The following is a 26,374-nucleotide window of genomic DNA, read 5'->3' on the forward strand; positions in this document are numbered from 1 at the left end:
TCATCTGAATAAACAGGATATAACTTACTGGTATGCTGGTCTTCAGCTGAGGGCTTTGAACAGGAAGGCAGAAAAGCAGCTCTTGGAGGAGATCCTTTAGGGAGAGGATGGCTTTCCAAATGAAACACTGACCCTTCCCTTCCAACCCCAGAGGAGGCTGCATTCTCCTCAGGCAAGGAGGATGGCTGCAGGTTAGAACCACCCTTTGCCCATACCTGCTCAGCTATCAAGATGGCATGCACCATTTTGAGTTTTTTTTATCCTCCGGAAAACAAACCCTGCTCTCCAAGATGTATTTGTATGACATGCACTGAGAAGTTACGCAGAAGCTCTTGAAGTGTGACGATCCTACAGCAGCAATGACAGGGGAGTGCAGGAGCCATCCACAAAAACAGAAGCACCCCCGGAACTGCTTACAACAGTCTGTTCAGTCTGGCCCACAAAAGCCCCAAGCCATTAACAGGAACTAAAGATAGCATAACAGTACTAATGACAAGAACAGCATAGTTAGAGATGATAATGCTCATGTCACCATTATGACTCACCAAAGGATGCCAGAGCATCCAGCTGAGCAAGGCACTCGCTGGTGTAAAGCCGGTTTACACCAAGCTACCATCACAGAGAGCAATTCGTTGGCACTCTGAAGCTGACTCACAGGACCATTTACCTGAACCAAAAGCAGTTAATAAACTTGCAAGACAATGTCCATTCACTGAGAATCCTTCATCAGAGATAGCACAAAAATTTTCCAGGTGAGCTATTTGCCTCGCATAGCTCAATCAGAGGTGGGTTGGGGTGGTTCCAGTCCAAGTGATGTACTGGAACACACAGACATGCACAGCACTCGTCTCAGGGCAGCTGAGCACTTCTGGTGTCAGAGCCCCCTGCAAGCCCCAGCCATTTTAAAGCATGAATTGTCCTCTTGTGAAGAGGAGAGAGAGTCTTTCAGTTTCTCAAGACGACTATTCTGCATGAGTTACTATTCCACAAACATCATCATGGTACAAATAATGAGCAGCTCCCAACAACACACGTAAGCAACGTGGCCAGTGGCTGTCCCGCACAGCTCGATACATAGACCCACAGTTACAGTAAAACTTCTGTAAAGGTCTACTTATACAAGCAGTAGGCAAGCATTTGAAGCAAGATACAACAACAGAATTACCATCTCTACCTTGATGCAGATAAGGATCACTCACATTTTGGTAAGCTACTGTGTCATCTCTTAGCACCTTACACTTTATCACACACATTGCCTTTCCAAAACAAAAAGAGCTGATAGACATTACCTTCTTAGCAAAGGTAATTTTGCATAAAGACAAAGGTCTTCGTCTCCAGTATTTGTTTTCATAAAGGCTTGGAGGCATTTGCAAGGAAAGCAGAGGGGAAAAAAGTGTACCCAAGTTTCAAAGTCTCTCTTCATGCTCTGCCACTTCAATCCTAACCAGCCTCTGAGGAATCGACATCAAGACCCGGATCAGATGGGTGAAGTATTCCAAGAGGTAGTCTTCATGGCAGTCTGCTTGATGACAGAAATCCTCCTTAATGTGCCTCCTTTCCTTGCACATTTTATGCCTGACGAATAGTTTAAACTCAGATGATTGTGTCCCTTAAGCAACATGGCGGATACACACACTACAGTGGCATCTCCCACTACCAGAGGCAGCATTTCCAGTACCACCTCCTGTCCTCTGTCTGTTGCCAGGTTGCTAGTGGAGGTCTGGGGGACTACGAGAATCCATCGTCACGAGCTGCTCTGTCTTCTCTTCCAACACAGTTCTGGCCCAAAGCCCAGAGGCCTACAGTAGGTTGTGCAGTGCTAGACTAAACCACTGCCATCACATGTTTTGAGAAGAAAAAAAAAAAAGCTTTAAAGCACACCCAGTGATCATGCACTTATTTCAAAGAAAGCTTATGCACTTACAGCTGCTAAAAGCCATATAAACAGCACCCATGCCTTCCACTCACAACATACCCTCTTACAGCCATTTAAAACCATTCATGCACTGTACTCAAAGCGTTCCTTCAAAACAGTTAAATATCAGAAACACTGAGGTCTCGAACAGCACAGCAGGCCCAAGGGTCTTGCCAAAGGTGACCGAGAGTCAGAAGTACATAGGCTTGAACTCTGTCCAGTTCTGGGCTCCCCAATTCAGGAAGGATGAAGAGCTGCTGGAGAGAGTCCAGTGGGGGGCTGCAGGGATGGTGGGGGGACTGGAGCATCTCTCCTACGGGGGGAGGATGAGGGAGCTGGGCTTGTTCAGCCTGGAGAGGAGAGGGCTGAGAGGGGACCTTATAAATGCTTACAAATATCTGAAAGGTGGGTGTCAGGAGGATGGGGCCAAGCTCTTTTCAGTGGTGCCCAGTGACAGGACAAGGGGCAATGGGCACAAACTGAGGCACAGGAAGTTCCGTCTGAACATGAGGAAGAACTTCTTCCCTCTGAGGGTGACAGAGCACTGGAACAGGCTGCCCAGGGAGGTTGTGGAGTCTTCTTCTCTGGAGATATTCAAGACCTGCCTGGACAAGGTCCTGTGCAGCCTGCTGTAGGTGACCCTGCTTCGGCAGGAGGGTTGGACTAGATGACCCACAGAGGTCCCTTCCAACCCCTACCATTCTGTGATTCTGTGATTTCTTCAGTTTCCACCAGCTGCTCCTTTGTGACCTGGGAAAGCAGGCATTTACTGCAGCAACTGGTCAGTACAGCTTGTGAATGAGACACAGCTTTTTCACCATGAAATTGTATTTCCTTCTCATGAAGCCATCGTTGACCAACACAAACATTTCTTAACCGTACTAAGTTACGGTCAGTGCAAATTCCCCAATATATAGTATACGGTGGTAACTATACGAGAGGGGCTGAAGTCATTCAACCACCTCATTTCCCTTCATCGTACCCTACCGCAGCAAGCGATGCTCACACCAGTGCAGCGCTGGGGAGATGCGTTTCCGGCGCTGCCAGCGACCCGCTGCCATGACACCCGGCCGGCCGCCGAGCCGGGCTGCGGAACGTGAGCGCAGGGCACCCTCTAGGGAGTAGAACCCGAAAGGCACATTCACCGCCACACTGCTCTCCTCCCTGGGCACGATGAGTAACATGGATTGAATGATCGTGTTTATAAAATCTTCTCTTTGTATTTAAAAAAAAAAAAAAAAAAAAAAGAGTAACTGCACTATCCAAAACCTTTAAAAACGAGGCAGGTGTTCTTCACCATGGCTAGGGAGACAGCCCAAGGGAAGGGCTGCAGGATTAGGACTGCTGTTCCTATCTAACGTTTTGAAATACTGCACGGTTTAAACTGAATGACAAGTCATGCACAGACTTACATTTTAAAACAAAGAAGTGGGCACCTGAAGGCTGCCTATGGAGCACGGTGCTACACGTGGCACCGAAAGGCAGAGCACCCTTGTGCAAACCCCGCGGCCGCGTGCCGGCCGACCGGTGGGCTGCTCAACAGGGGACGTGACCCGCAACGGGGAGCTCAGCAAGGGCTGCGCAGCTGTGGACACGGGGCTGCTGGACAACCGGCAAGCTCATGGGAGCTGCCGCTGCAAAACATCTTCTTACAACTCCGCGGTTTCTTGACTTTACCTGCTGAAAGTAAAAACCATCACGTATGGACATGGCGGGGGGGGGGGGGAGGGGGGAGTCTGATAACCACAGAAACAGGCTCCCCGTGACTGAACGTGCTAATGATGCCTTTCTCTTCTCAATATTGCTTTTGTCTTTCATGTTGACATCTGGTGAAAAGTATCATACAAAAGCTGTGCTGAGTACTCTTAATGACTACCACACATCGCCAAAATACAGAGGTTTCCGCCTGTTACATCCCATGGCAGTTTACTAATGACATCAACATATTGAAACCATTTATCAGATAACGAAACAGAGACAAAGTGATAAAAAAGGCTGAAGTACAGATTTCCAACAGGCTAATGACAGAAGCTGGGCTAGAACCCACATTTCTGGAGCTCCAGACCCTAAAGGGGCTTCTCAGAATATTAAATTTATTTCACTGTTTGTATAAACGTATAACTTGCATGCAAACAGTTGCCACATTCTTATTTCCAACTCAGGTGAAGCACCTTTCTGATTTTCAAGTAATTTCTCACTTTTGACAGGTAGTTTTCTACAATCACAGCCCCTGTGAGATCAATGGGATTATTCTCGGGTTTTAGATGAAGTAAAATGGGAGAACTGCAGTCTATAGGCAGTGATGAAAACCTCTTTCTTTCTACGTGCTTCAGCGGCTTCTGGATCTAGCACTAAACATTCTAAAAAGCAGCTAAGAGCATTGTTGTGGTTTCCTTAAACATGTAACAGGAAAAATAAATATTTATCTTCATACCAGCAAAAATAACAACTTATAAAGCAAATGTTTGTTTGTTCTTAAAAGAACTTTTATTATCCCATAAAACTGGAAGAGAATTAGTCAGAGTTACCAAAATTCATCCTTTCTCTGACACAGCATTAAATAAAAACATGTATTAAGACAAACTCTGGTAAGAATTTTTACCAGAAGCTACAGCTAAGGCTCACACTTTTGAAGAGAAGATTTTACAAAAAATCTGCAGCAGAAAAACCAGGCACTACCCCATTGGTTCCCAGAAAGAACTGATAGCAAATTATTACCCTTTTTCAGAAAAATCCACATTCAACTTGCACACAACCCCTGAAACAGCATTATCAGCAGCTGGTCCTGCTTCCAGAAGACTTCCATTGCACTGACCCAATGGAAGAGTCCGAAAACCAAAACTGGCATAGAGAAAAAAAGCCAAAACAAACAACCCACACTAGCCTGTTCTCACTCTAACACATGAATTTTTGTGACAGATCTAACAGCTGTAACAGAGTATCACTGGTCTTAGACCACTATCAGGGTCTAAGATTTACACGACATGCAAAAGCTTAAAAGACTTTTGTCTAGATGTTTCACAAATCAATTTTAAAGAATGAAACACACCCAGCTACACAGAAAGCCGCTGCCCCCACACAAGAGCAAATGTATTCTCCATTTGCAGCCCTGGCACCAGCCCTGCCACTTACAGCAATACTGGGAAGAGAAACGAGCAACCCGAGACCAGCAAGGTACGTCCCTCAGCCCGTTCTCCCAATGGCACGCCACGTGGCTCTAAGAGAAGTCACTGGCCGCTCATGAGGTTTTAAGAACAACGTGGGTTTGAATGAGGTGCCATTTGTACAGCAACGTTCTCTATGATAAATGGCCTGAACAGCAGAGTGGATTAATGAACTACCCCTTCTCCTTTAAAATATGATCAAAAGCCTACCAAAACACTGCAAACTCTGACTGACATCATCAAACTTTAGACAAGAGCCATAAACACCTGTATTACTGACATCTCATCTTCAGGACGTGCAACCTGGTCCCTATTTCTGCAACAGCCACAGCTTGCCACAATCCAAAGTTATTATTTCTGTTCAAATGCAAGCTAGAGATACAAAGCAAGAACAAATACAGAGAAACCAGAGTTACTTTCAAAAAGACACCACCCAAATCTGGAGTAAAGCAGGATTTTAGCAGTGATAGTGGTTAGAAAATACATTTCTTATTCCAATTTGCCTCCAGTCCAAGCCAATGACATCTTTCTACTTACAACCCAGCTAAGAACAGATAACATAAAATAGAACTGCTCCATAACCAGAACACTTTCAGCCTCTTACTCTTGGAAAAGATGGTATCTCCTTTTCAGCTCACAAGAGAGCTTGCCAGGGAAGGTATCTCTTGGCCTGCTCCTATCTACTCGCATACTCCTTTAGTTTTCAAACAACCCACTTGAGTAGGAAAAAATGCACATGACAAAATTTGAGGTAGGAATTTAAATGAGATAAATTAACTCCTCCTTTTAATGTTTCCCATACTGTTTAACAAAGAAAAACATTAACTGTTTACCATCAAGAGTGGAACTAAATGAATAGGTCAGGCTTCACACACAAATCCTGACTGCTCACACAAGACAGGTACAAACACAGGCTTTACCAGGTAAGCTAGAGAAGCAGGACTCAATGAATCGCAAACAAACACAGAGTAAAAATATTTAGAGAACTGGAGTGTGGCACTCCGTGGCAGCCTGCATGGCACATGTTGAGGAATGGCCACAAGCAAGATAGAGAGGACGCAAACTTTGCTCTATTCTGTCTCCTTCACCAGGACCCTGAAGTCCACACACAGAATTTCACCAGCTCCGCAGTCCTGAGGTCTCAGTCTCTACCATGGACTGCAATAACATTTTCCCCAGCACATCACTACATCTTGCGTAGAGAGAGTGAACTTTGACGGCATGTCCACAGAGGTCACAGCTTTCCAGCAGAGTCTCCCGTTCTTCAACACGTTAACATTTAGAATAACCACCTGGGAGCCAAGCACATTTTTTATCTGCATTAAAAATGAAAAAAACCCTACTTTCTTTTCCTGTGTATGAAGTCTGGCCAGAGAGGTTACACTGGCTCATCTCCTGCCTCTCACTTTTGGTATCCTTCCTCTCTCTCGCAGAAGCCAGGTTGACAGGACAAGAGTAGTATCCAACACCTTCTGCCTCTGAGTCAGACTATGCACGTGATGGGTATCAGCAGCAATTCCCACCTGGGTCTGCACATGCTGTTCACTGAAGGCTATTGGATTTTGAAGCCAAGAAACCCCTTTCCAGACTCCCTCACAAGAATGATGGACTGTCCCAGGGAGCCAGGATTTTAGCTGCCTAAAGCATTCCAGGGTAATTAAATAAACTTTTAATTCAAAACATCAAGTGCCTTGAAGATAAGAATTTCTATTGCAAGCTGGGAGTTCAGCAGCTGAAAATAAATGTGGAAGAGCTGAAAGCAGTGCCCAGTGCCAAAATGATCCTCAACTACCAATGTGACAACAGCATGAGCAGAGTTCCACGTAGTCCTGGATATAATGCAAGGTATGTCTAGCAAAGTAAGTACTTATACTATTATATTTAACAGTAATGACAAGAATACTCTGTTGAGACATCACTGAGAATACACAAACAGGTCTGGCCACCTTGAAGAATGAGCTACCTGCCGAAAACACCTGCTAAAATGACCAGAGAATGAATGTGTTGAAGAGTATCTGGGTTGACGTGTCTGGTTCTCAGATACCCAGTACATGTCCACTGACATGCTGGATCAAGTCCTGTGGAAGATGACCAAGACAGACTGAAGCTGAAGGACACAACATGTGAGGAAATGCTGAGAAAACCACGTTTGTCCACGCTTAAGAAATGAAGGCTGATGATAAATCTTGCCAGTCTACACCCTACGTAGCAGCAGGGTATAGAGAAGACTGCCTTTTCTTGGAGATACACCGGCAGGGGATGAGACACAATGAACAGAACTTGCAACAAGAGAAATTCCAATTAAATACAATACAATAAAATAAGTTTCTCACCATGGAGGGTTGTGAAACGCTGGAACAGGGCACCACAGAGACTGTAGGATGTCCATCTTTGGAGAGTCTCAGCACTTGACTGGACAAGGGCCTGAGTAACCTTATTTAGCTGGACTTGCTTTAAGCAGGGAGCTGGACTTGACAACCTCCAGAAGTTCCTTCCAAACTAAGTTATTGCATGACTGTGTAAAAACACGGCTTATTCAGCCTAGCAAACCACAGTCTGAATTTGTGTCCTGTCTGGGAGAGCCCTAAACACAACCAAAACAGAAGAGCTACTTAAGCCAAAGGCTAACACAAAGACAAGAACAGGAGGCTACAAACTGGCCATTTAGGCCATGCAATTTCACTCTGCAGAAGGTTCTGTTTCTAACCTAACAGAGAAACGAGCAAAAGAGGCTCCCAATCAGGCTTCTTTCAAGTTTAAGACAGCTGTATAATCCCTGCTTATTTTTTCAAGGCAATTTCACTTTGAGGCAGGCTCCATATGCAAGGAGTTCAGCCAGGAGCAAAGAACCAAAAGGAACAATCTCATTCAATTTCCGAGCATAAGCTTCTACAGCTGCAAAATGGAAAACGAGGCACAAAATGTGGATAAAGTAAGAAAGGAAATGCACAGTAAAATTTGTACATACAGGGGCCAGAAAAAAATGTGTTGTCTCAGGTGCTGATGTCCCATCACCCCACTCCCCCAAACAGAGCAGCTGCAGACGTATCCTTTTATCTGACAGGAAAGATCCCACAAGAAGAATATGGATTACTTCCACTAGCAGTATAATAACGTGGCTTCAGATCTTTTTTTTCTGATCAGTGCCAAGAATCCAATGGTAGTTTTCCCCAAAATAACAAAGCTAAGAATTCAGACTCTGAAAGTTTTTCAGGCTATAAATATTAAGGAAGGATCTTGGGGTTTTTTCGTTAACTTGTTTTTTAAGTATTGCACAAAAAACCTCACCAAACCTCATAGGTCCAGAGGGAGCAAACCAAGCAGCCTTTCCCCTTCTGATGATGTCACGTATGTCCCAACCATGATGCTTCTGGAGCTAAAGCACACAGGGCAAATAATGACTTGCTACGCAGAAATCTACCAACACCAGAATCCTACCGGCATAAATATCAGCCTCCACAAGAAGTCATTCCACAGAAATGGGACATGTGGGTAAATAGTGCCAGCTACTATCACACAATGAAGTTATCCTCTTGATTACTATGGGGGCTTGATTAGTCCCTTCTTAGCAGATCTAGAACATCAGGGAGGCCCATACACACTCACACTCCCCCCCTTTTACACTAGCCAGAAAGCCCAAGATGCTTAACAGAGCAGCGAGACCACCCATACAACAGCACACACAAACCACAAGGTCCCTCACACCAAAGGTCCTCAGTGGGACGTCGGAGCCCTTTCAGCAGGGACACACCTGGAGCAGCTCGCACACAGCTCCTCTGGGACCTCTCCTGCCCCACCTAAGGAAGCACCCGAAAACCACAGTTTTGCCCTTATCACCATGGAAAGGAAAAAGCACCCCAAAAGGCAAAAAAAACACAACAACAACAAAGCATCTTGCACTTTTTAGAGATGATCTTGCTTTGCTTTTTTCACAGCATAGGAATGTGCTCACCGTATCAAACTGAGTAACAGCTATTTTAGCATCTAATGAGCAACACTGTGGTGTTCTGTCTCCTGGACAGCTTTTCTGTGCAACATGTGTTTTTCATTTCATGTCTCTTGTCAGGGTTTCACTCTCTTTCTTTCACTTGAACTCCAGAAGAGAACAGAATCATACAAAACCTAAAAGTAACGAACCTGCATTGCTGGTATCAATTTACATTTACATCCACCAGGCCCCTTATTCAGCTAAATACAAAATTAGCAAAACTAGCCCAAGTAGAGGTTGTTTGGTCTGTATTTGTTAAGCTGTAACAGAGTCTCTAAAAATGTATGTCTTCTGGTTGGTATTTCAGGCAAAAATCTTTAGAAGAATAATATTTTGATCAGTAACATGTGTGGTCTGAAAAATTAATACTGAACTCCAAAGGAGATTAAAATATGAGTATAAACTATGAGCTAAATACACATATGTGCAAAGAGTTTTCATCCTCAATGACTGAAATCCCTGGTTGCAAGTCATTTGCTTTTATTATTAAAGCCTTAATCGTATCTGCTGATGGCTTTTTTTTTTAATTAACTGATATTTATAAAAGAATCCTGTTCTCGTAGAATCATTTCAAGACATTACTAAAAAAAAAAATAAAAAAAATCAATCAGTATATACCAAAAGTGATGTCATTCTCTATTTTATTATGACACATCTGAAATGAACTTCCAAGGGATGCTAGCAATTTTAGCTAGTACCCAAACGTTGACCTCTTCTCTATTTAGTCTTCCAGGACTTCTCAACCCCAGTAGGAAACAAAGAACAAAGCAGCCAGATAGTGCTTTTCAAGAAAATGTGATTATTTATGCTTACAAACTTACTGATTTATTTCAGAGAAGCAATCAGTTCTCTAATTGTGCTGAACACACAATTAGATTTTTAAATAGATGACCAAGTCCCTGGTCCACCCCCTTGCCCTTCTGCTGGCAGCTGGACATTCAACAGAATCATAGAATCATACAATCGTAGGTTGGAAAAGACTTCTAAGATCATGAAGTCCAACCATCAGGTTCTCAACTAACTCCAGCTGAAAAAGTGCAAACGCAGGAGTAAATAATTTAAATGTTACAGACTACACACTGGAACTTCAACCCTAAAGACTGTTTTATCATTGTTTTTTAAGGAAGAAAACACACTGCCTACACTGCCAAAGCCTTCATCAGAGCACGTGATAGCCAAGTGAATATATGATGATACATACAGATTTCCTTTAAACACATCCCTTTTCAAACCAAGGAAAAATATTCTCAAATTTCTTTTAAAATTTTGATAGAAATTAAGATGCAGAGATAGCAACTGTTCATTTCTGCTGAAATTTACTCCAACATATAATTAGTGCTCTAATTAGATTCCAGTCAGAAGTTAACAATTATTTATCACTTTATATGTAAAGTTGCAATGATTTCATGGTAACACAGAGTTGCAGCCAACAGAAAAACTCTACCTTGCTGTCGTTTACGCTTTTGTGAAGCAGCTGAGCAAATTAGAAACAGTTACATCTAAATAAAGCCCTAAACACACACTGTCAGGCATAAGCATGGACTTGGTTACAATTATATCAGTGTCTTAGTCTTGACCTAGTAATGCTAAATTCAACACCACTGCTCTTCACAATAGATCAGGTTGGCAATTTACTGCGGAGAGAGCCGGGGCAGATTGTCTGTGGCGTACACAAGCACCGGCTAACGGAAGCCACAGCATTTCCAGTGAGACACCTAGAGAACGTGTCCTCCACCCAGCACAGGGTGCTTATCAGCAGATCTCACCACTCTGAAGCAGCAGCCTCTGGCTTTCAGATCTCATGTATCTGGTTTGAAAAAGCCACAAGCTTGAATACCAGGCATAAAAGACTGCTGCACTCTGGTAGGAGGTACTACCCTAACTAAGCAAAGACATCCTGCTGAACCAGTGTTCACACGACTGTCAGCCAAGAGAAACAGGCATGGTGAAAGGTTAAGGGAGGTTCACCTCTCTCTTGGTATTGCTGCTACCCTTTGACCGTGGATAGCACTTGCTTAGGGTTTCAAGAGACCAGGGTACAATTTATCTCAAGAACGTAACGGAGAAGATGGATCCCTCATCCTACGTCACATGCAGATTTACCTGGGGATCTGGGAAGCACATCAAATAGCACTACAATCATTAACTTAGGAGTGCTAAGGAATCCAGCATCTGCCTATGACACACAACTTCTGGAAGCACTAACCTGATCCAGAAGAGCAAACCACACCAGTATGAGCCCATACTTTAAAGGTAAATCTAATCCTGGTGTCCAACTCGTCTTTAGATTTCTATCCGCATAGTCATTACACTGCAATCAAAAGAATTAATGGGAAATCCTCTATTTTTTAGCCAAAATCTGCTCAATCTATTTAGAGTGACACAGATATTAAAATTTGGCTGTTATTGGCATTGTCTATCCCACTGTAGCAACAAACGTTGAAGCCCCAGATGTGTTAATATTTGTGAGAAAGTCAAGAGAACATCAAACAGAACAGGAAACAGTGTTTCCTGCCACACTGTCTAAAAGCAGTTGTACTGTAAGCCCTCGCACTTCACTAGTTTTTACTACTGTTATCTTACAGACACAAAAAAAACTCCTAAGCTGAGCCCATGATAATAGCAATGACAAAGTATTATTCTGTAGTCATGGTTCAATTTCCGTAAGACAGAGAAAAATATTTTAAAATTATGCTTGTTAGCTAATGACAGCAGGACCTGTTTGGCACACTGGTTATGCAGAACACCTGCAGTTCTGACACAGGCAAAAAAATCAGACCACTGTCATTGTGCCATATCTTTTTTGCCCTGTATAGATTAAGAGCAATTAACTGAATGAAATGATAAGCTGCCTATTACTTCCATGTATTTTTCTTCAAGAAAGGAAAAATCTTCATAAACAAGCATTAAAGGAGAATGGTGTGCTAACATACTATGATTTTGGTATTGCAGGCACCCATCTCAACATAGTTTCCCTTGAGGCACAGCTGCACCAGTACACAAAGTTGTTAAATCAAAATCTAGCATTTAACTGGACTTAAAAAAAAAAAAGAGACACCACCTCCACACACACCCCCCAAAAAACAGCAAAAGAAGCACAAATAGGCAGATTTCCAGGCAGCTCCAGACATTAGTGATCCAAAGGCTCACCCTTAACAGCCTCAACTGAAAGACAAGGAAAAAGATGATCATCTTGTCCCTAAATATTCCTATTTAGTATCATCTACCTAAGTGCTGTAGCATTACACGAAAATGTATCTAGTTCTACTGATTCAGCCTCCAAGCAAATAAAGAGGGAGGGAGGAGGGGGAGAAAGAAGAAAACAAAAAGGGAAAGGAAACACGTGAGAGGGAAGATTCAGATTTCTTTTGATTTCTTCAGTTTTAATTCCTGTAATTCTTGTATTTTAAACTATTAATACTCACACATAAAAGGACTTCTTGTTTTTAAAAGTTTCATCCTTTTAACTGTCAGTCAGTTGATACACATCCTTTTGCAATACTGCAGCTGTTTTTCTGGAGCAAAATGGCAAGGTCCACTTTGCTGCTGTTCTTTAAGAGGGATCTTCCTCTCACCACCACTCTTACAGCACACCCGCTGTCACCTCCGCAGGTGCATCTATACACCCACACATCAAGACACTGCACTGTCTTCTGCGCTGTGCTGAACAGGGAACCACTGATACAGAAATTGTTTAAGGAAACAGAAATAGCAGATATGATGTTCTTTCAAGAAGAGTCACTACCTATAATTTGAATTCTATTTTATCCAAGAACAGTCATTCAAACAGCAATTATCTACACAAACCCATTTGTTTAATGTAAAACTTTACATGAAAGCGAGGAGAGAGAGATATTACCAAACCCAAAGACTTTCCATTAAGGGTACAGGGATGAGAGGCGTGGCTAGACAGAACAACGCAGGACAGCTGTTCAGTGAAGGGGCAGAGAGATTATCAGTCTGAAGAACTGGCAAGAAGAATTCCTGCAGAAATGGGTTTTAAGATGGCGTGGATGGCAAGCAGAGATAGGGTGCCTGACAGACAACCGCCACACTGTTCCCTGCACACAGAGGGGCATTAACGGACGCTCAGAGGCAAGTGGGAGAAAGACACAAAGAGCAACAAGGACTGAGAACTGGAAGAAGTGAGGGCAGAAAAGCAGGGAGTGGGTAGATATGAGAATGAAGAAATGAGAGTAAGATAATGTTTAAGTGCAACATACAGGCTATGCCTAGTCAATTTGAAGGGTTCTCATTGCAAGAACAACTTTAAAAAGAAAAAAAAAGACGACAAACCTCACACCAAGGCACATCAGTTACTGTGTCCTGCTGTACTACCGCTCATCCTGCTATTGCGACGCAAGTAACTTGTAACTTCCACTTGAAACCAGTGTGCAAACAGTTATCCCCCTACCCTTTCTGGAGAAAGGATACATAGAAGGTAAAAAATATTTTATTGCCAACATCCACAGCAAGCTGGAGCTAACATTCCTACATAAAAAATCATCCCATCTTCTTCCGTTTCCAGAATGAGCAAACTTCAACCCTTTTGACTGGCTGTACCATGAGCTCGAAGTCTTTTCCAAAGCCTACAGAAACATGTGAACACTTTGGTACATATTTGAAATATTTAAAGAAGGAGCAGGAGATTTCTGATAGACTCATGAAGAAAAGTTATCATCTACATACACTGCAACTTTTTTGTGCATATTAAAGATTTCCTAATGTTGCTGTTAAACCACAGGTTATTATTTGACCAGGAAAGAGGATAAGCTAAATTTCTGCTCATGTATTTCCTGGATTTCCATTTGCTAAGTTCTCCTAACTAACCTCCAAAACAGTTCTCACTGATTCTGGGGAAGCAATCAGGATAAATTCATGCAGCACTGAAGAGACCAGTACCATTCAATTCTACTTAATGTTCTATGACTTAGTTTCCACTAGCGTTTGCAATTTTAGCTGTTTAATGAAATGGTGTCACTGTACAATGACACATTTCAAAGAGAAAAACAACTGTTACTCATGTAAAAGGCAACTGATGCTTGAAGTGAGATGCGAGCTTTGGAACAGGCAGATGCTTTGTAGTAACCTTCTTTCAGATGAGAGCTGTGTACGATATTTCACTTCTGCATTGCTACTGTAATTGCTCTTTATCCTCTGTTGGAAGTCCACCTGCTACACATGATTGAAAGGAAAAAAGTGTGTCTGTACAGTGACAATGGAGACATGATAGCTCAGCACATATTTTAATATGCTTTGCAAATATGTGAATACAAAAGATACAGACCACATGATCTTCTGGAATAAATATCGAAGTCTGCTCATTAATGTTTTTAATACTTACTCATCTCTCCCTCTCTGCGCATGCAGAATCAGAGGTATGACCCAGGACTTGTTTTCCCAAGGTCTTTCCCTGTAAGTGCACAATTGCTTTGTATCATGCACTTTCCTGTATTTTGTTCAGCACGGTTTCAAAGTTCAAAGCCATGAAACAGTTCCATCTCAAGGATGGCCAAGTTTTGGACCCTGAATCACTTTTGAGGCTCTTCTAACTAACAAAAAAGAAAAAAAAAAAAACAGCCAGGAAAAGCACTGTATACTTCTATCTTCAAAGAGAGACTGATACTGCTACAAATCCTACAAGTCAGTTTATGGCCTGTGAAATGCAACAGAGGCATCCCTGACAAGATATGAAGCCTGGCATGTGCCATGGTACTCATACAGCAATGCAGAAAGCTCTTCCATGGGACAGGCTCCAAAGATGATTTACTATCTAAACCAGCACAGTCCAACCAATAGCCCCCAGGCTGCCCTCAGCCCATCACTTTCACTCTAAAAGACTCAACCAGGTCTGGATACTTTCTCCTGTGGCTACTCATAGCACGGAAAGGAGTGCTGGATTTGCTTCCAAAAAAGAGAGCAGGTGGATATGGAGGACTGGCATCCCTCCCTCCCACTGCATATACATTTTACACAGTATCTGGGCATAAGCAGCCATTCCCTTCCCTGGTCTGCTGACTTTTCGTCCTTGTCTCTCCACCGGGGCTGCCAGAGCTTGCACAGGACTAAAAGGGCAAGAAGGCAGGAGGTAGAGAAAGGATAAGGAGGAAGCAGCAACAAATGTCTCACAGCAGAAGACAGAGATCGAAAAAGTAGTTTCAGGGTTAGAAGCCACTGAAGCTCCGTTACGTGCCACTGCAGCCAGCAGACACCATAGCAGTTGCCCCCTGCCTCTCCTCATGTCACTTCTCCCAGAATACTCGTTCTGTCATGCACCGTAGGGGAGACATCATCTGCAAACCAGAGCACCCCAAGGTGCTCATTTCCCCCACCTCCCAGCTGCAGCAGCACCAAGCACACCCGCAGTGAGCAGTCAGGAGCCCGCAAGGGTCAGGGTGAAGACACTCGCTCCTGCCCAGGCACCCCTCAAGGGAGCAGAAGGTCCCAAATTTCTTCCCTTGCCCCACTCCCCGGCAAGTACTTGCAAAAGTACCAAAGCAGTGTAAATACTCTGCAAACACTTTTCATAATAAACTATGCCATCATAGATGCCAATGATGAAATACGTCCAGTATTTCCCATGGAGACTAACTTCAATGGCCAGGAACAGACATGCATCATGCCTGTACCAAAGCTGAGAGGAACTAAGGGAAGTTGCATTTAAAAGAGAGACATGAAACTTTTTTCAGAGTTTCAAACCATCCACACAGTGGAGAGGGTCTGTCTGAAAATTCAACGTAAACTAGATATAAGAGAGAACAGAGAGAGGGTCTGGAGCAGAAAGGGAAGAGCAGGGAAACAGCTGATGGGCAAGAGGGAGGTGGACTAGGGCAAGAAACAGGGAGGTGCGAGAAAAGCAGGGCTTGTGCCCAGCACCTCAGGCACACGGGGACAGGGGCCCACCTTAATCCCAGCTAGGCTGTACTTCAGAGCTTTCAGGTGATAAGCATTGTGCCAGTCTTATCTTGCATTAATTCTAGTCACAGAGCAAATGCAGAAAATGGACCAGGAGAGAGAAAGGCAAGAGGAATTAATCCTAATATCATGAAGAAATACAAAGAAATTGGTAAATGTGTCACAGTAAAACTGCTGGTAACCACCTGCAGCTCTTAACGGATTCCTCTAACTCATGCAAAACACAAAACTTTGGTTTGAATTTTAATGAATAATTTTTTGGAAGTCAGAGGAATTTGAGTGGGGAGGGCAGGATTTGGAATCCAGTAAGGTTTACAAACCCCTCAAAGTTCTCCCAGAGCCTGGCAAAAACTCAAATCCCAGGAGAAGCTTCTCACACTTTAGAAGTGTATTTTCTTCAAACCATGCCAACCTCTCCCCCCAAAACAAGAAAAAAATCTGATCTAGAACAAAGATCACTGAAGAACTTGCATCAAAACACAGACGCATTCAACTCATAGTTACAGTGTTCCAGACATCTTTTGCACAAAGGATGTTTCCAGGTCTTGTCTCTGCAGAGCCACTGTGCTCCCCATATGGTGGGCCTGTAACTTAGGCCTTGGAAAAGCAGAGGCGTGCGTTAGGAGACACTTGAGAGTCTAGAATTTCATTCTTGCCTCTAACTTAGAAGTACACACCTCAAAACTCAGCTGACATACATCAGCCTACTCACAGTTGCAAAAGCAGGCACATCTAGCAGAAAACATACACGGGCAAACAACACACTAAATGTTGACAGCTTAAAAATTAAAATCCGCTATGGTTAACCAAAACTAAAGATAATAAACAAAGATTTTTTTTTTCCCCCCGTTTTGCGATGCTAAACACAGATAGTCATCCCAGTTTCAGTGAGAACATTTCTGTACTACTCTTGTTGATAAACAGTAACACTTTAAAAAGGAAGGGTTTTTTTCCCCTCTATCCCATCCAACTCCATTGCATTCATTAAATTTCATTATATCTACATCATTTAATTTAGGTCAACATGTCAAAGTAACCTAGAATCATGTTTGCCTTAAGTCAGCCAACGTTACTCTCAAAGCTGAAAAGCTTATTTCAGGCACAAGAATAGAATCGCCTTGTACTTGCTTCACACAATGTGAAGTCAGAAGTGGAGAACTACACTCAGAATTACGAAAATCCCTACAGTGTTGACAGCTCACGAAATTTCTGTACAATGCATATAAATACCAACTGCACAACAGCAATAGTGGGAAGAAAATCTAGTAGTAAGCTAATCATTAATAAATAATAAATTAGTAAGTGTAATACAGTGCACTTTTTTCAGTTTTTGAGTTTTTTTTTTGTGAGTCTGCAGACATAAAACCTTTTTCCACAGAGGCAGCAGAAGACTCCTGTTGGAGGGAGGCATCCATCTCCTTTTCCCCGTATTCGCCTAGTGCCGGTAGCTACAGTGCGCACGGCTGTCTGCACAGTATGAGCCCGCGCATGTCACAAACGTAGCCAGATTTCCTCATCTGATGTATTTTTATACAATCTTAAAGCATATCTACATTATGTCATCTCAAAACATTACACTGTGTTCCAAAACACGTAGTATTTGAGTTCCAGCTGAAAAGCGGCATTACAGTACCCAAGCAGAGAGGCTGGATGTTAACTCCCAGCGTGCAAGTTGGGGAAGAGAGGCTGGGCAGCACCAGCCCCTGTGCTCCAAGGGAACTCTCTCCCTGCATTTGTAAAACACTGCGTAAAGCTGAACAACAAAAAAAGCAACACTGACCTCTTGCCTGTGTGTATCATGATGGGAAAAAACAGTACCAGAGATGACAGGTAATCTACTGAAAATACATGTAAGCAATGTGTTTAGGTTGTAATTATGTATCATTGACATGGAAGGGAAACAAAAACAACAGACTACTGCATTGTGAGCCCAAACTAAAAAACAAAGGACAAGGGTGGGGCGGCAAACAAAAAGAAGAAAAACCTCCCGAACTTCTCCTGTAAGAGAACAGCTCCAGAAGGCTTCACTGACACATATTACCATTTAGCACTAACGAGGCTTGGTGCCCTCTTATTACACTGCCGTTTGGAGCCTGTTCTTGTTCTGCCCAGAAAGGGACAATGCAATCAGAAGTCACGTACAGTAAGCAAGCACACAAAGGGCAGGCAGCTCTCAGTTATCTTATATTTTGCAGGAGATGGAAAAAGTTGCCCATATCAGCAATGAGAACAGTGGGGCAGACTATGAAGCAGTCTCAACAGCCAGGCAAATTATTCAGCCATATGGGGCAGGACAGCCCACGACAGGGATGAACTCAGAGACAACTGTTCTGAGGCTCTTAGTATAGATTTATTGAATGATCTTGGGCAATTAGGTCCTGGTGTTTGTTTTATCAACAAAACCAGAGACGAAGTTGGCATTTGCTAACATAAGAATACACAGTTGGTATAAAACAGTCAGCAAATATAATAAGAAAATTATTGCCGAGTTCTGTGAAATGCAGGCAATCCCAAACTGGAAACATTACACACACTGCAAGTAAGTCTTTGCTATTTGTGTAATAATCACATCTGTGTCACTATTTCATAGCCTGTTGACCTTGTGCTAGAAAAGTTACAAACATGTTTTGACTTCTGGAAGAGACATACACACTGCAGAACCTCCCGTTACAAACCACAGCAGTAGTAAACCTTCTCAAAAGCCAACACAAGGCTTAAATTTCCCTATCCTCCTTCTCTTTTCTACTGTTGTTCATTCTCTCCCTCCCCAGACCCCTTATTTAACCTTGTAAGCAAGGGGAAAAAAAGTTAATGTGGCTTTATAAACTGACAGCATTTTCAGTTACTCGAGCTGACTCACTTCCCATGAATTTAAAACAAAGCGTTAGTCAAGTGACAGATTCAAGACAACAGTAAAAACTCTGCACTTAAACCCGAGTGCTTAGGTCTCCCTATCTACTAAATGACTGCCTAGAGTTGCATATCAAGTACTTATTTGCGCTAATTATTCACTAACCTGACGAATTGTTCTTGCAGCTCTCTTCATTTCTTTCCTTCGTTTTATCGTCTTCTTCAGCCTCTCTTTCCCCACAAAGTCTTTTCTCTTTTCCCCCATTTTCTCCAATGCTTTTAGCTTCTTTCTAAACCATTTTCTTCCCTTCTCTGTCTCCACCCTCTCTGAAGCTCTCTTCCCTTATCTCCTTTTCCTCATTTCTGCATCGGTTTAATCCCCAGTGCCCGTCTCAAATGAAGTTCCTAGAACTGCTCAGGAGAAGACTTTGGCCCTTTTGTCCGCCTGCAGAGGAGGGAGCCTAGCAGCTGCAGAATGTGCAAGCGGGGCATTCTTGCCTGTGCCCTTTGCTTGGTTTGCCCTTACATCTGGGCTCCAGCAGCCAGCTGAAAATGCTCAGATCCTTGTCAGGGCCACACCACTACAAGTGTCCTTGGGATACCCCAACTGAAGAACAGCTACAAAATTACTCATCAGACACTTCAAAACAAAAATGTGCTGAGAAAGGAGAGTGCTTGCAAATAATGCAGGTCTTGTCTTTGAACAGGTAAAGGATGTTGCACAGGATATTCAAGATCAATTTTGGAAACAGATTAATGAACAAGGTTCACAGGTAAAATACAAGTATAAACAAATTAATCCTTCAATATTGCACTGAATTCACAGAAGGTTGCTAACAACCCAAACATGCCTGACAAGTTGTCTGCCCTGAGCAAGCAGAACCTTCACCAGCTCTAGACTGCAGATAATATTCTTTTATGCCTGTGCCATGAATAAACTCTCTCCTCAACTACCAAAACGGGATGAGGCTTTCATTCTATGCACACGTTTCTAAGATTGCTTCATCAGGCTATCACCTCTGCTTTAGCCAAAGAAAAGAAGAGCTTATATATTAAGAAGTCTGCAGGAAAATAAACAAAAATCTAGTAGCTGGCTTGTGAAGACCATGCATGTACATGTATGTACAACCACACAGAGTCTAGTTTGTATACGACGCCATGTTATGGTGTTCACTGTCTGTACAAATGCCTTACTTTGGTTCACCCTGGACAAACAGTAGACATCAGAATATCCTCAGAAGAATGGAGCCTTTCACTGTTCAGTTTCTGTCTTTGGAATAGCTCTGTTAACACTGTACCTTCTCAAAGGATGCAGTTTCCAGTGTCATTTCATTCAGTGGCCGGATTCTCAACATGGAAGTCCAATTCAAGCATGGCCACATAACGAGAAAAGGCCATACAACGGGATCCTATAGTACAAGCACAGTCAAAGCTCTGTTATTATTCTCCAGGGTAGCAAGGCAGTGAGGCTATAAAGAATATACATTACTCTTCTTGAGAGCCTGCAATGCGCCATTGGAGTCACAAAAAAACTCCACCAACAGTTCATTACCTACCCAAAACTAGAAATATACATCTACAATATAAACAGAGACTTTATTATTTGTAAAGAACATACCACATAAAACATGCACTGGAAACAAATGGAATCTATTCTTTCAGGGAGGAATTACAGAGGCCCCAGGTAAAATAACAAGGAGAGAAAACCGTTTAGTGGGGAAGAGAAAGCCGTGTAATCCAGCCTTCCACTCGAGAGAAACAGCCAGTACGAGGTCATTGGACACCACACAACACTCCGTGCTTGGCTGCAGTGTGATGGACAGAAACCTCTGCCAAAAAAAAGACACGTGGAGCAACACTCAATTCCAGGCTGCTATTAACTTGTTTAAGTACGGAAGAGAGATGAGGAGCAAGACCCCCCGCAGCTCTTTTATAAAAACAGTGTCACAATACTATATGTAAAGGATGAGTACTGCAGCCAGCAGTACTTAGCCAAATTAATTGAGATCTGGAAATAATAACATAACATGAAGTTTAATATTAGCTAAACACCTACCAAGCTGATTTCTAGGAGCACTGATGGGCCCATTCCTATTTTAAAAACTTCCAGTGAAATACTGCTGCAGCTACAGACACAAACAAAGCAACAGATATTAATTTTTTCTTTCTTGTGCACAGCTATTCAGCTGCCTTGGGCAGTGGCAGCAAGCATTCATAAAGCAACTTTCAAACAAGCCTTTTCTACTAGAAGAGACAAAGAATTTCACAACAAAGTTTCAAAATACAATAAATTATTTACCTGCTTAATGACACTGATCTATTTCACTGACTAGTCTGGTGAAGTGCCTTTTCTATGTAAAAGCTTAACTAGGCACTTAGGGAAACCACCTGAAGTACTGCCACTCACCATTAACACCTGATTGTACCCCTCCCTCCACCCGCTGAAGAGTTGGGTAATTAACGTAGAATGGGTTACTTGTGTCACAACACTGCAGCTACCACCCCGGACCAACAAGATCTACACCTGTATTCCACCCTCAACCTCTGTTTCCACTTTCTATCTTTCAGGGCACGACAGAAGTTCCTCTCTTATACCGTACAATCCCAAATGATAAACATCCTTACTTCTGCCTTCCCCTGATTACACTGCCAATTTTTTCTTTCTGAAAACAGCTTCATGTGCTTAATATCAGCAACTGTTTTTCCCATATTAAACAAAGAAATACATGCAAAAGGAAAGGTAAAGTACACACAAAAAAAGTAATATATTTGAAGACAGTATAGAGCTAAAAGACACAACACTCCACTTTTCTCGAAGGCAGTTAATGTCAAACAGGCTTTGATCCCCAGGCTCTTACCAACTTGCTAAGACAGGAGGGACCCCGACTGCAGGTGCTGTTACAAGCCCTGCTGACAGAGGCCCAGCTGCAATGCAGCACAGGGCATACAAAAGAGCACTACCAGAAGGCTTAATTCTTTACAATTAATACTTCACACTTCACACTTTCTCTACTTTGTAGCAGCCAGTTATTTGCAGGCTCTTGACAGCAGCTGTGCCAAATTTCAGGACACTCCAACACAAGCCAGATTTAGTACAACTGGAATACAAGGTGCTGATACATCCAGAGCAAGACATGATAAGAACCAATCCACCTCACTGAATACAGCAGATTCTTCTCTTCTGCAAGAATATTCACTTCTGGTACAAAAAAAGTCAGTATGAGTTCAGATAGAAATTTCAAGTCCCGTGGGACTTTTCTACAATAACAACACATCAGCCTTACAGCGACGGCTGTGTCAGCCCAGCGTGCCCCGTGTGCAAGGCACAGAGGCCAGAGGAGCTTCCCTGGAAAAGGTGCCTTGACAAACCTGCCGGCCCCGGCATTCTATGTTACGGGTCCAGAGGCAACGATCGCTGCCCAGCACGGAACATCACAGCTCCACACAGCGGCCCCAAACCCGGCTATGGACAGCCAGCAGCCCCGGTCACGGCTGCCAAGGGATGGATCTTCTGCCAGTTAGCCAAGACACAATGGTTGATTCTGCTCATTCTTAGCTGATGTGGCTAGAAAATATTTAACCTTGAAAATAGCAGCTTTGTACCCTGGCGTGAGTCCTCAGCGTGAGGTATTTTATAAAAATCTGCCTTTCACAGGCAACGTTAATGGCAGCCCAAAAAAGTATGTTAAAAAGACAGTAACTTCATCAAGTTTCCCAAGGCCATACATATTCAACACAGCAAGCAACCCAGACTTCAGAACCACTGTGCCTGCTGGTGAATCAAACCAAACATCTGGAAGTCCCTAAGTGCTCCCACTGAGCAGTATAACTGAAACCAGAATTTGGCCTGGCGTCTTCAGATCTTAACCTCACTATCTTTAAAAGCCCATCTTTGCAGATCTGCCTGCACGGACCTCAGATACCAAATCAAACACCCTGACGAAACCCAGCACCAGTGCATTTCATCAGTTAACAGGAAGCCAGACCCACAGAAGCGGCACATGATGCTCGCCGCCCCACAACTGAAGTTTTAAAGATGTTTTAAAGAGAGATCGAATAAAACATAACTCAAATGCACAAGCCATAATTAAATACTATATCCTTAAGCTAGCAGTATAAGATCTGTTAGCAACACCTTAAAAAACCACTCTCGTCAAGGGAACCAGACAATCAAATTCAGATTTACTTCATCAATCTCATTATCTGTATCTTTTTTTTACATTCTTGCAGCAGAGACATAGTAGAGCAAAATATACTCTTAATAGAACTTCATTTATAATACTTCAAGCTGTCATTAGACAATACAGTAGTTTAACTGCTATAGAGACTTCAACACAGTCTCTCAGGGGACAGCTACTCAGCAGTGTCTGGGCAGAGCCCATACCAACCACGATGGTTCCTAGACGGTTTCCACTAAAACTTTATCAGCGTAGAGTACCCTGTTTGGCCAAACTCTGACCTCCACGTGCCCAGGGGGCAGGGCCGTGCACGTCTGCCAGCGGTGCAGTTGGTAGAGACACTTTGAAGTTGACAAGGGCTGACAGCACGTAGCACCTTCATGGGGAGTCAGGAAAGACAGGTAAGTTTCCACCAAACTTTCTCAGGTCAGAAGCTCGGAAATGCTTTATGAAGACCTTCAAAGCTGACTGCAAAAGCACTGCAAATCTAGTGAGGTGAAGAAGACGGCTCGCATTTGGTGACCAGAGAGCTAGGAAGCACAAACTGGCTGCTGCCTGCAGGCCGAGCGGCCGTTTCAGCGCTGCTCTCCGTTTCTCGTGGGCAAGGCCCCTCAGCAGACGGAAGCGGCCCACCGCCTTCACAGGAACACAGCTGCAGAATTATTTCCCATTTTATGCAGAGGGAGAGCGCATTGCATTTCGGCACCGGCACGGGGTAAACTTTGATGATATTTCACTGACAACTTTCCCTCTTTCAGCTTTTTAGCCTACCGCATGAACTGTACGGCCTGAAAAACTAAAAAAGGCAAATATTTATCTGAATTACATGATTCACAGAAATGATATGCTTAATCATCTAAGGAGGAGTCATTTATCTCTCGCAACACACAGCTTGAAGTCCGAAGGGATCTTGATGTAGAAATGGCTAACAAATGACTCACAAATGGCTAGCGATTTGAAAAGGCTGGCGGACATTTCTCTGCGCGCCCTAACAACCGGCCGGCCGTGCCCACCAGCCGAGTGCTTGCGCCCACCACGTCCGGGGAAGAGCAAGCACCGCCGAGGCGCCGTCGGAGCGGCGGGCAGCCCTCCTGCGCCGTTCCACCGACGGCGAGACGCGGGGACCGGCGCCTCCGGCGTCGCAGCCGCGCAGCCCGCGCCACCGGCAGCACCGGGCTCTGCGCTCCCGCGCCGCTCCCCGCCCCCCTCCCGAGCGCGCTTCGCGCCCGGCCCGCCGCCCGCTGCGGCCGCCCCGCTCCGCCCCGCCGCGCCGCGCTCACCCGCTGCTGGAGCCGCCCGCTGGCGGCGGCGGCCGCCGTGGCCGCGCTGTGCCGCAGCTCCGCCGCCTGCCCCGGCCGCAGCAGGCTCCGCGTGAAGCGCCGCGTCCGCTCGCCGGCCATGGGCGCCGGCGGCAGCCCCGCGCTCCGGCCGCTGCTCCCCGCCCGGGCCGCGGCGCCGTCAGGAAGCGGAACCGGGGCTTTCCCCCCCGCTGCCCACGCCCGGGGGAGGCGTGAGGCGGGGGGGCCGCCCGCCGCCGGCGACTTCGCAGCCCCTGCCCGGGGGAGCGTCGCGCCCCCGCCGCCCCCGCCGGCCATGTGCGTGCCTGCGGCCGCCGAGGGGTGCCCCGCCGGGGGGCTGCAGGGCCGGGCTCGGCGGGGAAGAGCCGCCCTTGGCGGTCAGCCCTGGCCGCGGCGGGAGCCCGGCCGCCGGGGTTGGGGAGCAGCCGGCTCCCTGCTCAGCCCCACCGCCCGCCGAGCTGGCGGGAAGCGTTCGCCTGGCGGCGAGGGCTGCTGTGGTCCCTGCACCGAGCGAGGCTGGAGGGCTGCCAGTCCTGCTGCCAGCTGGCCGGGCATCCCTCTTTCTTCACCTCGGAAAACTCCGCCGATACGCGATGAAGTCTAGCAGTTTAGCCATTTCAGCCCACAGAAGTTACACCGTGGTCGCAGCTCTCCCCCCCCCCCCCAGCAGAACGATCCTGTCTTGTTAGTAGGAACACAGCTTTATGCCTGAACACCACGCTGTGATGTGGAGAACACAGGACTGTCTGGATTTCTTTGCTCGAGAACACCGACATACTGAATTTTCGTAATTCGCTTACGTTAGTAGGCGTGGGAAAGGGAAAGGAGGCAACCAGGAGCGATCACGCTTTTGAGTGCGTGCAGTCCCTGTAAGACAGAACTCAAATCAAACCGAGGAACTTCAGGTGTAATCCCTGACAAGGCAATGATGCTGCACAAGTACGAGGGCAACAGCTACAGCTGCAAAGGCGCCGAGGCACAGAACCCAACAGAGTCAGTTAACGTTTAGCTGGACTGTTGTTTCAGGGAATTGAATGTTGCAAGAACTCCTGGCTTACATCCCCACCGAGAAGCACGCTGTCGGTTTCGAGGTAGTTGGCTGTAAGTCACTGTAGGTACCCGAGTGCCATGAGCTCTCTGCAGCCTCTGTATAGCTCCCGGTTCTCTCCTCCAGACCTACTAAAGACACCACAGGCAGCAATGGTAACAGCACATCACAGACCAGCCCCTCTGCAAGGGAAACACTTCCCAGTAAGGTGAACTATCTGAAGTGTGTTAAGTGCCCCAGAATTGGTTTAAAACAATTAAAGATACTAGTCTAGATATTTCTACCATTCAACAGCTGTTATCTTGTAATATTTTGGAGATGATACTCGTTTGAAGCTAAAGCTCGGTAAGAAAGTACTACTGGATTGGAAAAGTTTTCTTTCTCTTGAGAAATGTGACACAAAAAGCCACTGAGAGATGGAAAAAGGAGACTCCATTTACTTTGCAAACAATCCAGATAAGGCTCATTGTACAAAACTGCGTCCCGATGTTGTAGAGAAAAAAAAAAAGAGTAAGTAGGCTCAGTGACTCTAAGGAAGCATTCTGCCTCAACACAAAGACGTAATTTATGATAAATTTGACTGCAATTTGTTGCAGACAGCAAAGAAAACACACATTGCATCTGTGAGAAAGAGCAGTGAAAATTAACAGTTTCTCCCTTTCAATATGTGCATGTACACTCTGGAAGATGATTGGGAGAAAATAATCACCACAATCCAGGCCGGGAGCCCGCGGCCATCCCCGGCACTGGGCACGGTACCGTTGCTCCCACTCAGATGTGGTCAGCCCTGTGGTCAGGCAATGGCAGCCTGTGTTCCACAGCGCTTCTCTCTGCACAACCATACACGGGCAAGCTAGGGGTTGAGTGAATATGCAGATACTCGTCAGTGAGCAGATGGCTGCTTAAATCTATTAGTAGACATTGAGAAATAAAAGAGCCAGCTGCTTCTGCACCACAAACGTTTTCAAGCCTGCAGAAAAGCAAGAAATACCCACAAATACTGAAATAATGAGCAGAA

At 44.6% G+C, this 26,374-nt stretch overlaps 1 protein-coding gene across 1 annotated transcript in view; it reads right to left on the reverse strand.

Moving 5' to 3' along the window:
• Positions 1 to 24,425, reverse strand: part of DOCK10 (dedicator of cytokinesis 10) — a 168,637-nt gene extending 144,212 nt beyond the window's left edge. Inside the window, exon 1 of the mRNA XM_075417868.1 lies at positions 24,291 to 24,425. Coding sequence (XP_075273983.1) covers positions 24,291 to 24,410 — 120 coding nt within the window. The 5' untranslated portion in view covers positions 24,411 to 24,425. The remainder of the gene's footprint in view (positions 1 to 24,290) is intronic.
• Positions 24,426 to 26,374: the final 1,949 nt, after the last annotated feature.

Source organism: Opisthocomus hoazin, chromosome 4, assembly GCF_030867145.1.
Source record: "Opisthocomus hoazin isolate bOpiHoa1 chromosome 4, bOpiHoa1.hap1, whole genome shotgun sequence".
Taxonomy (NCBI): Eukaryota; Metazoa; Chordata; class Aves; order Opisthocomiformes; family Opisthocomidae; genus Opisthocomus; species Opisthocomus hoazin.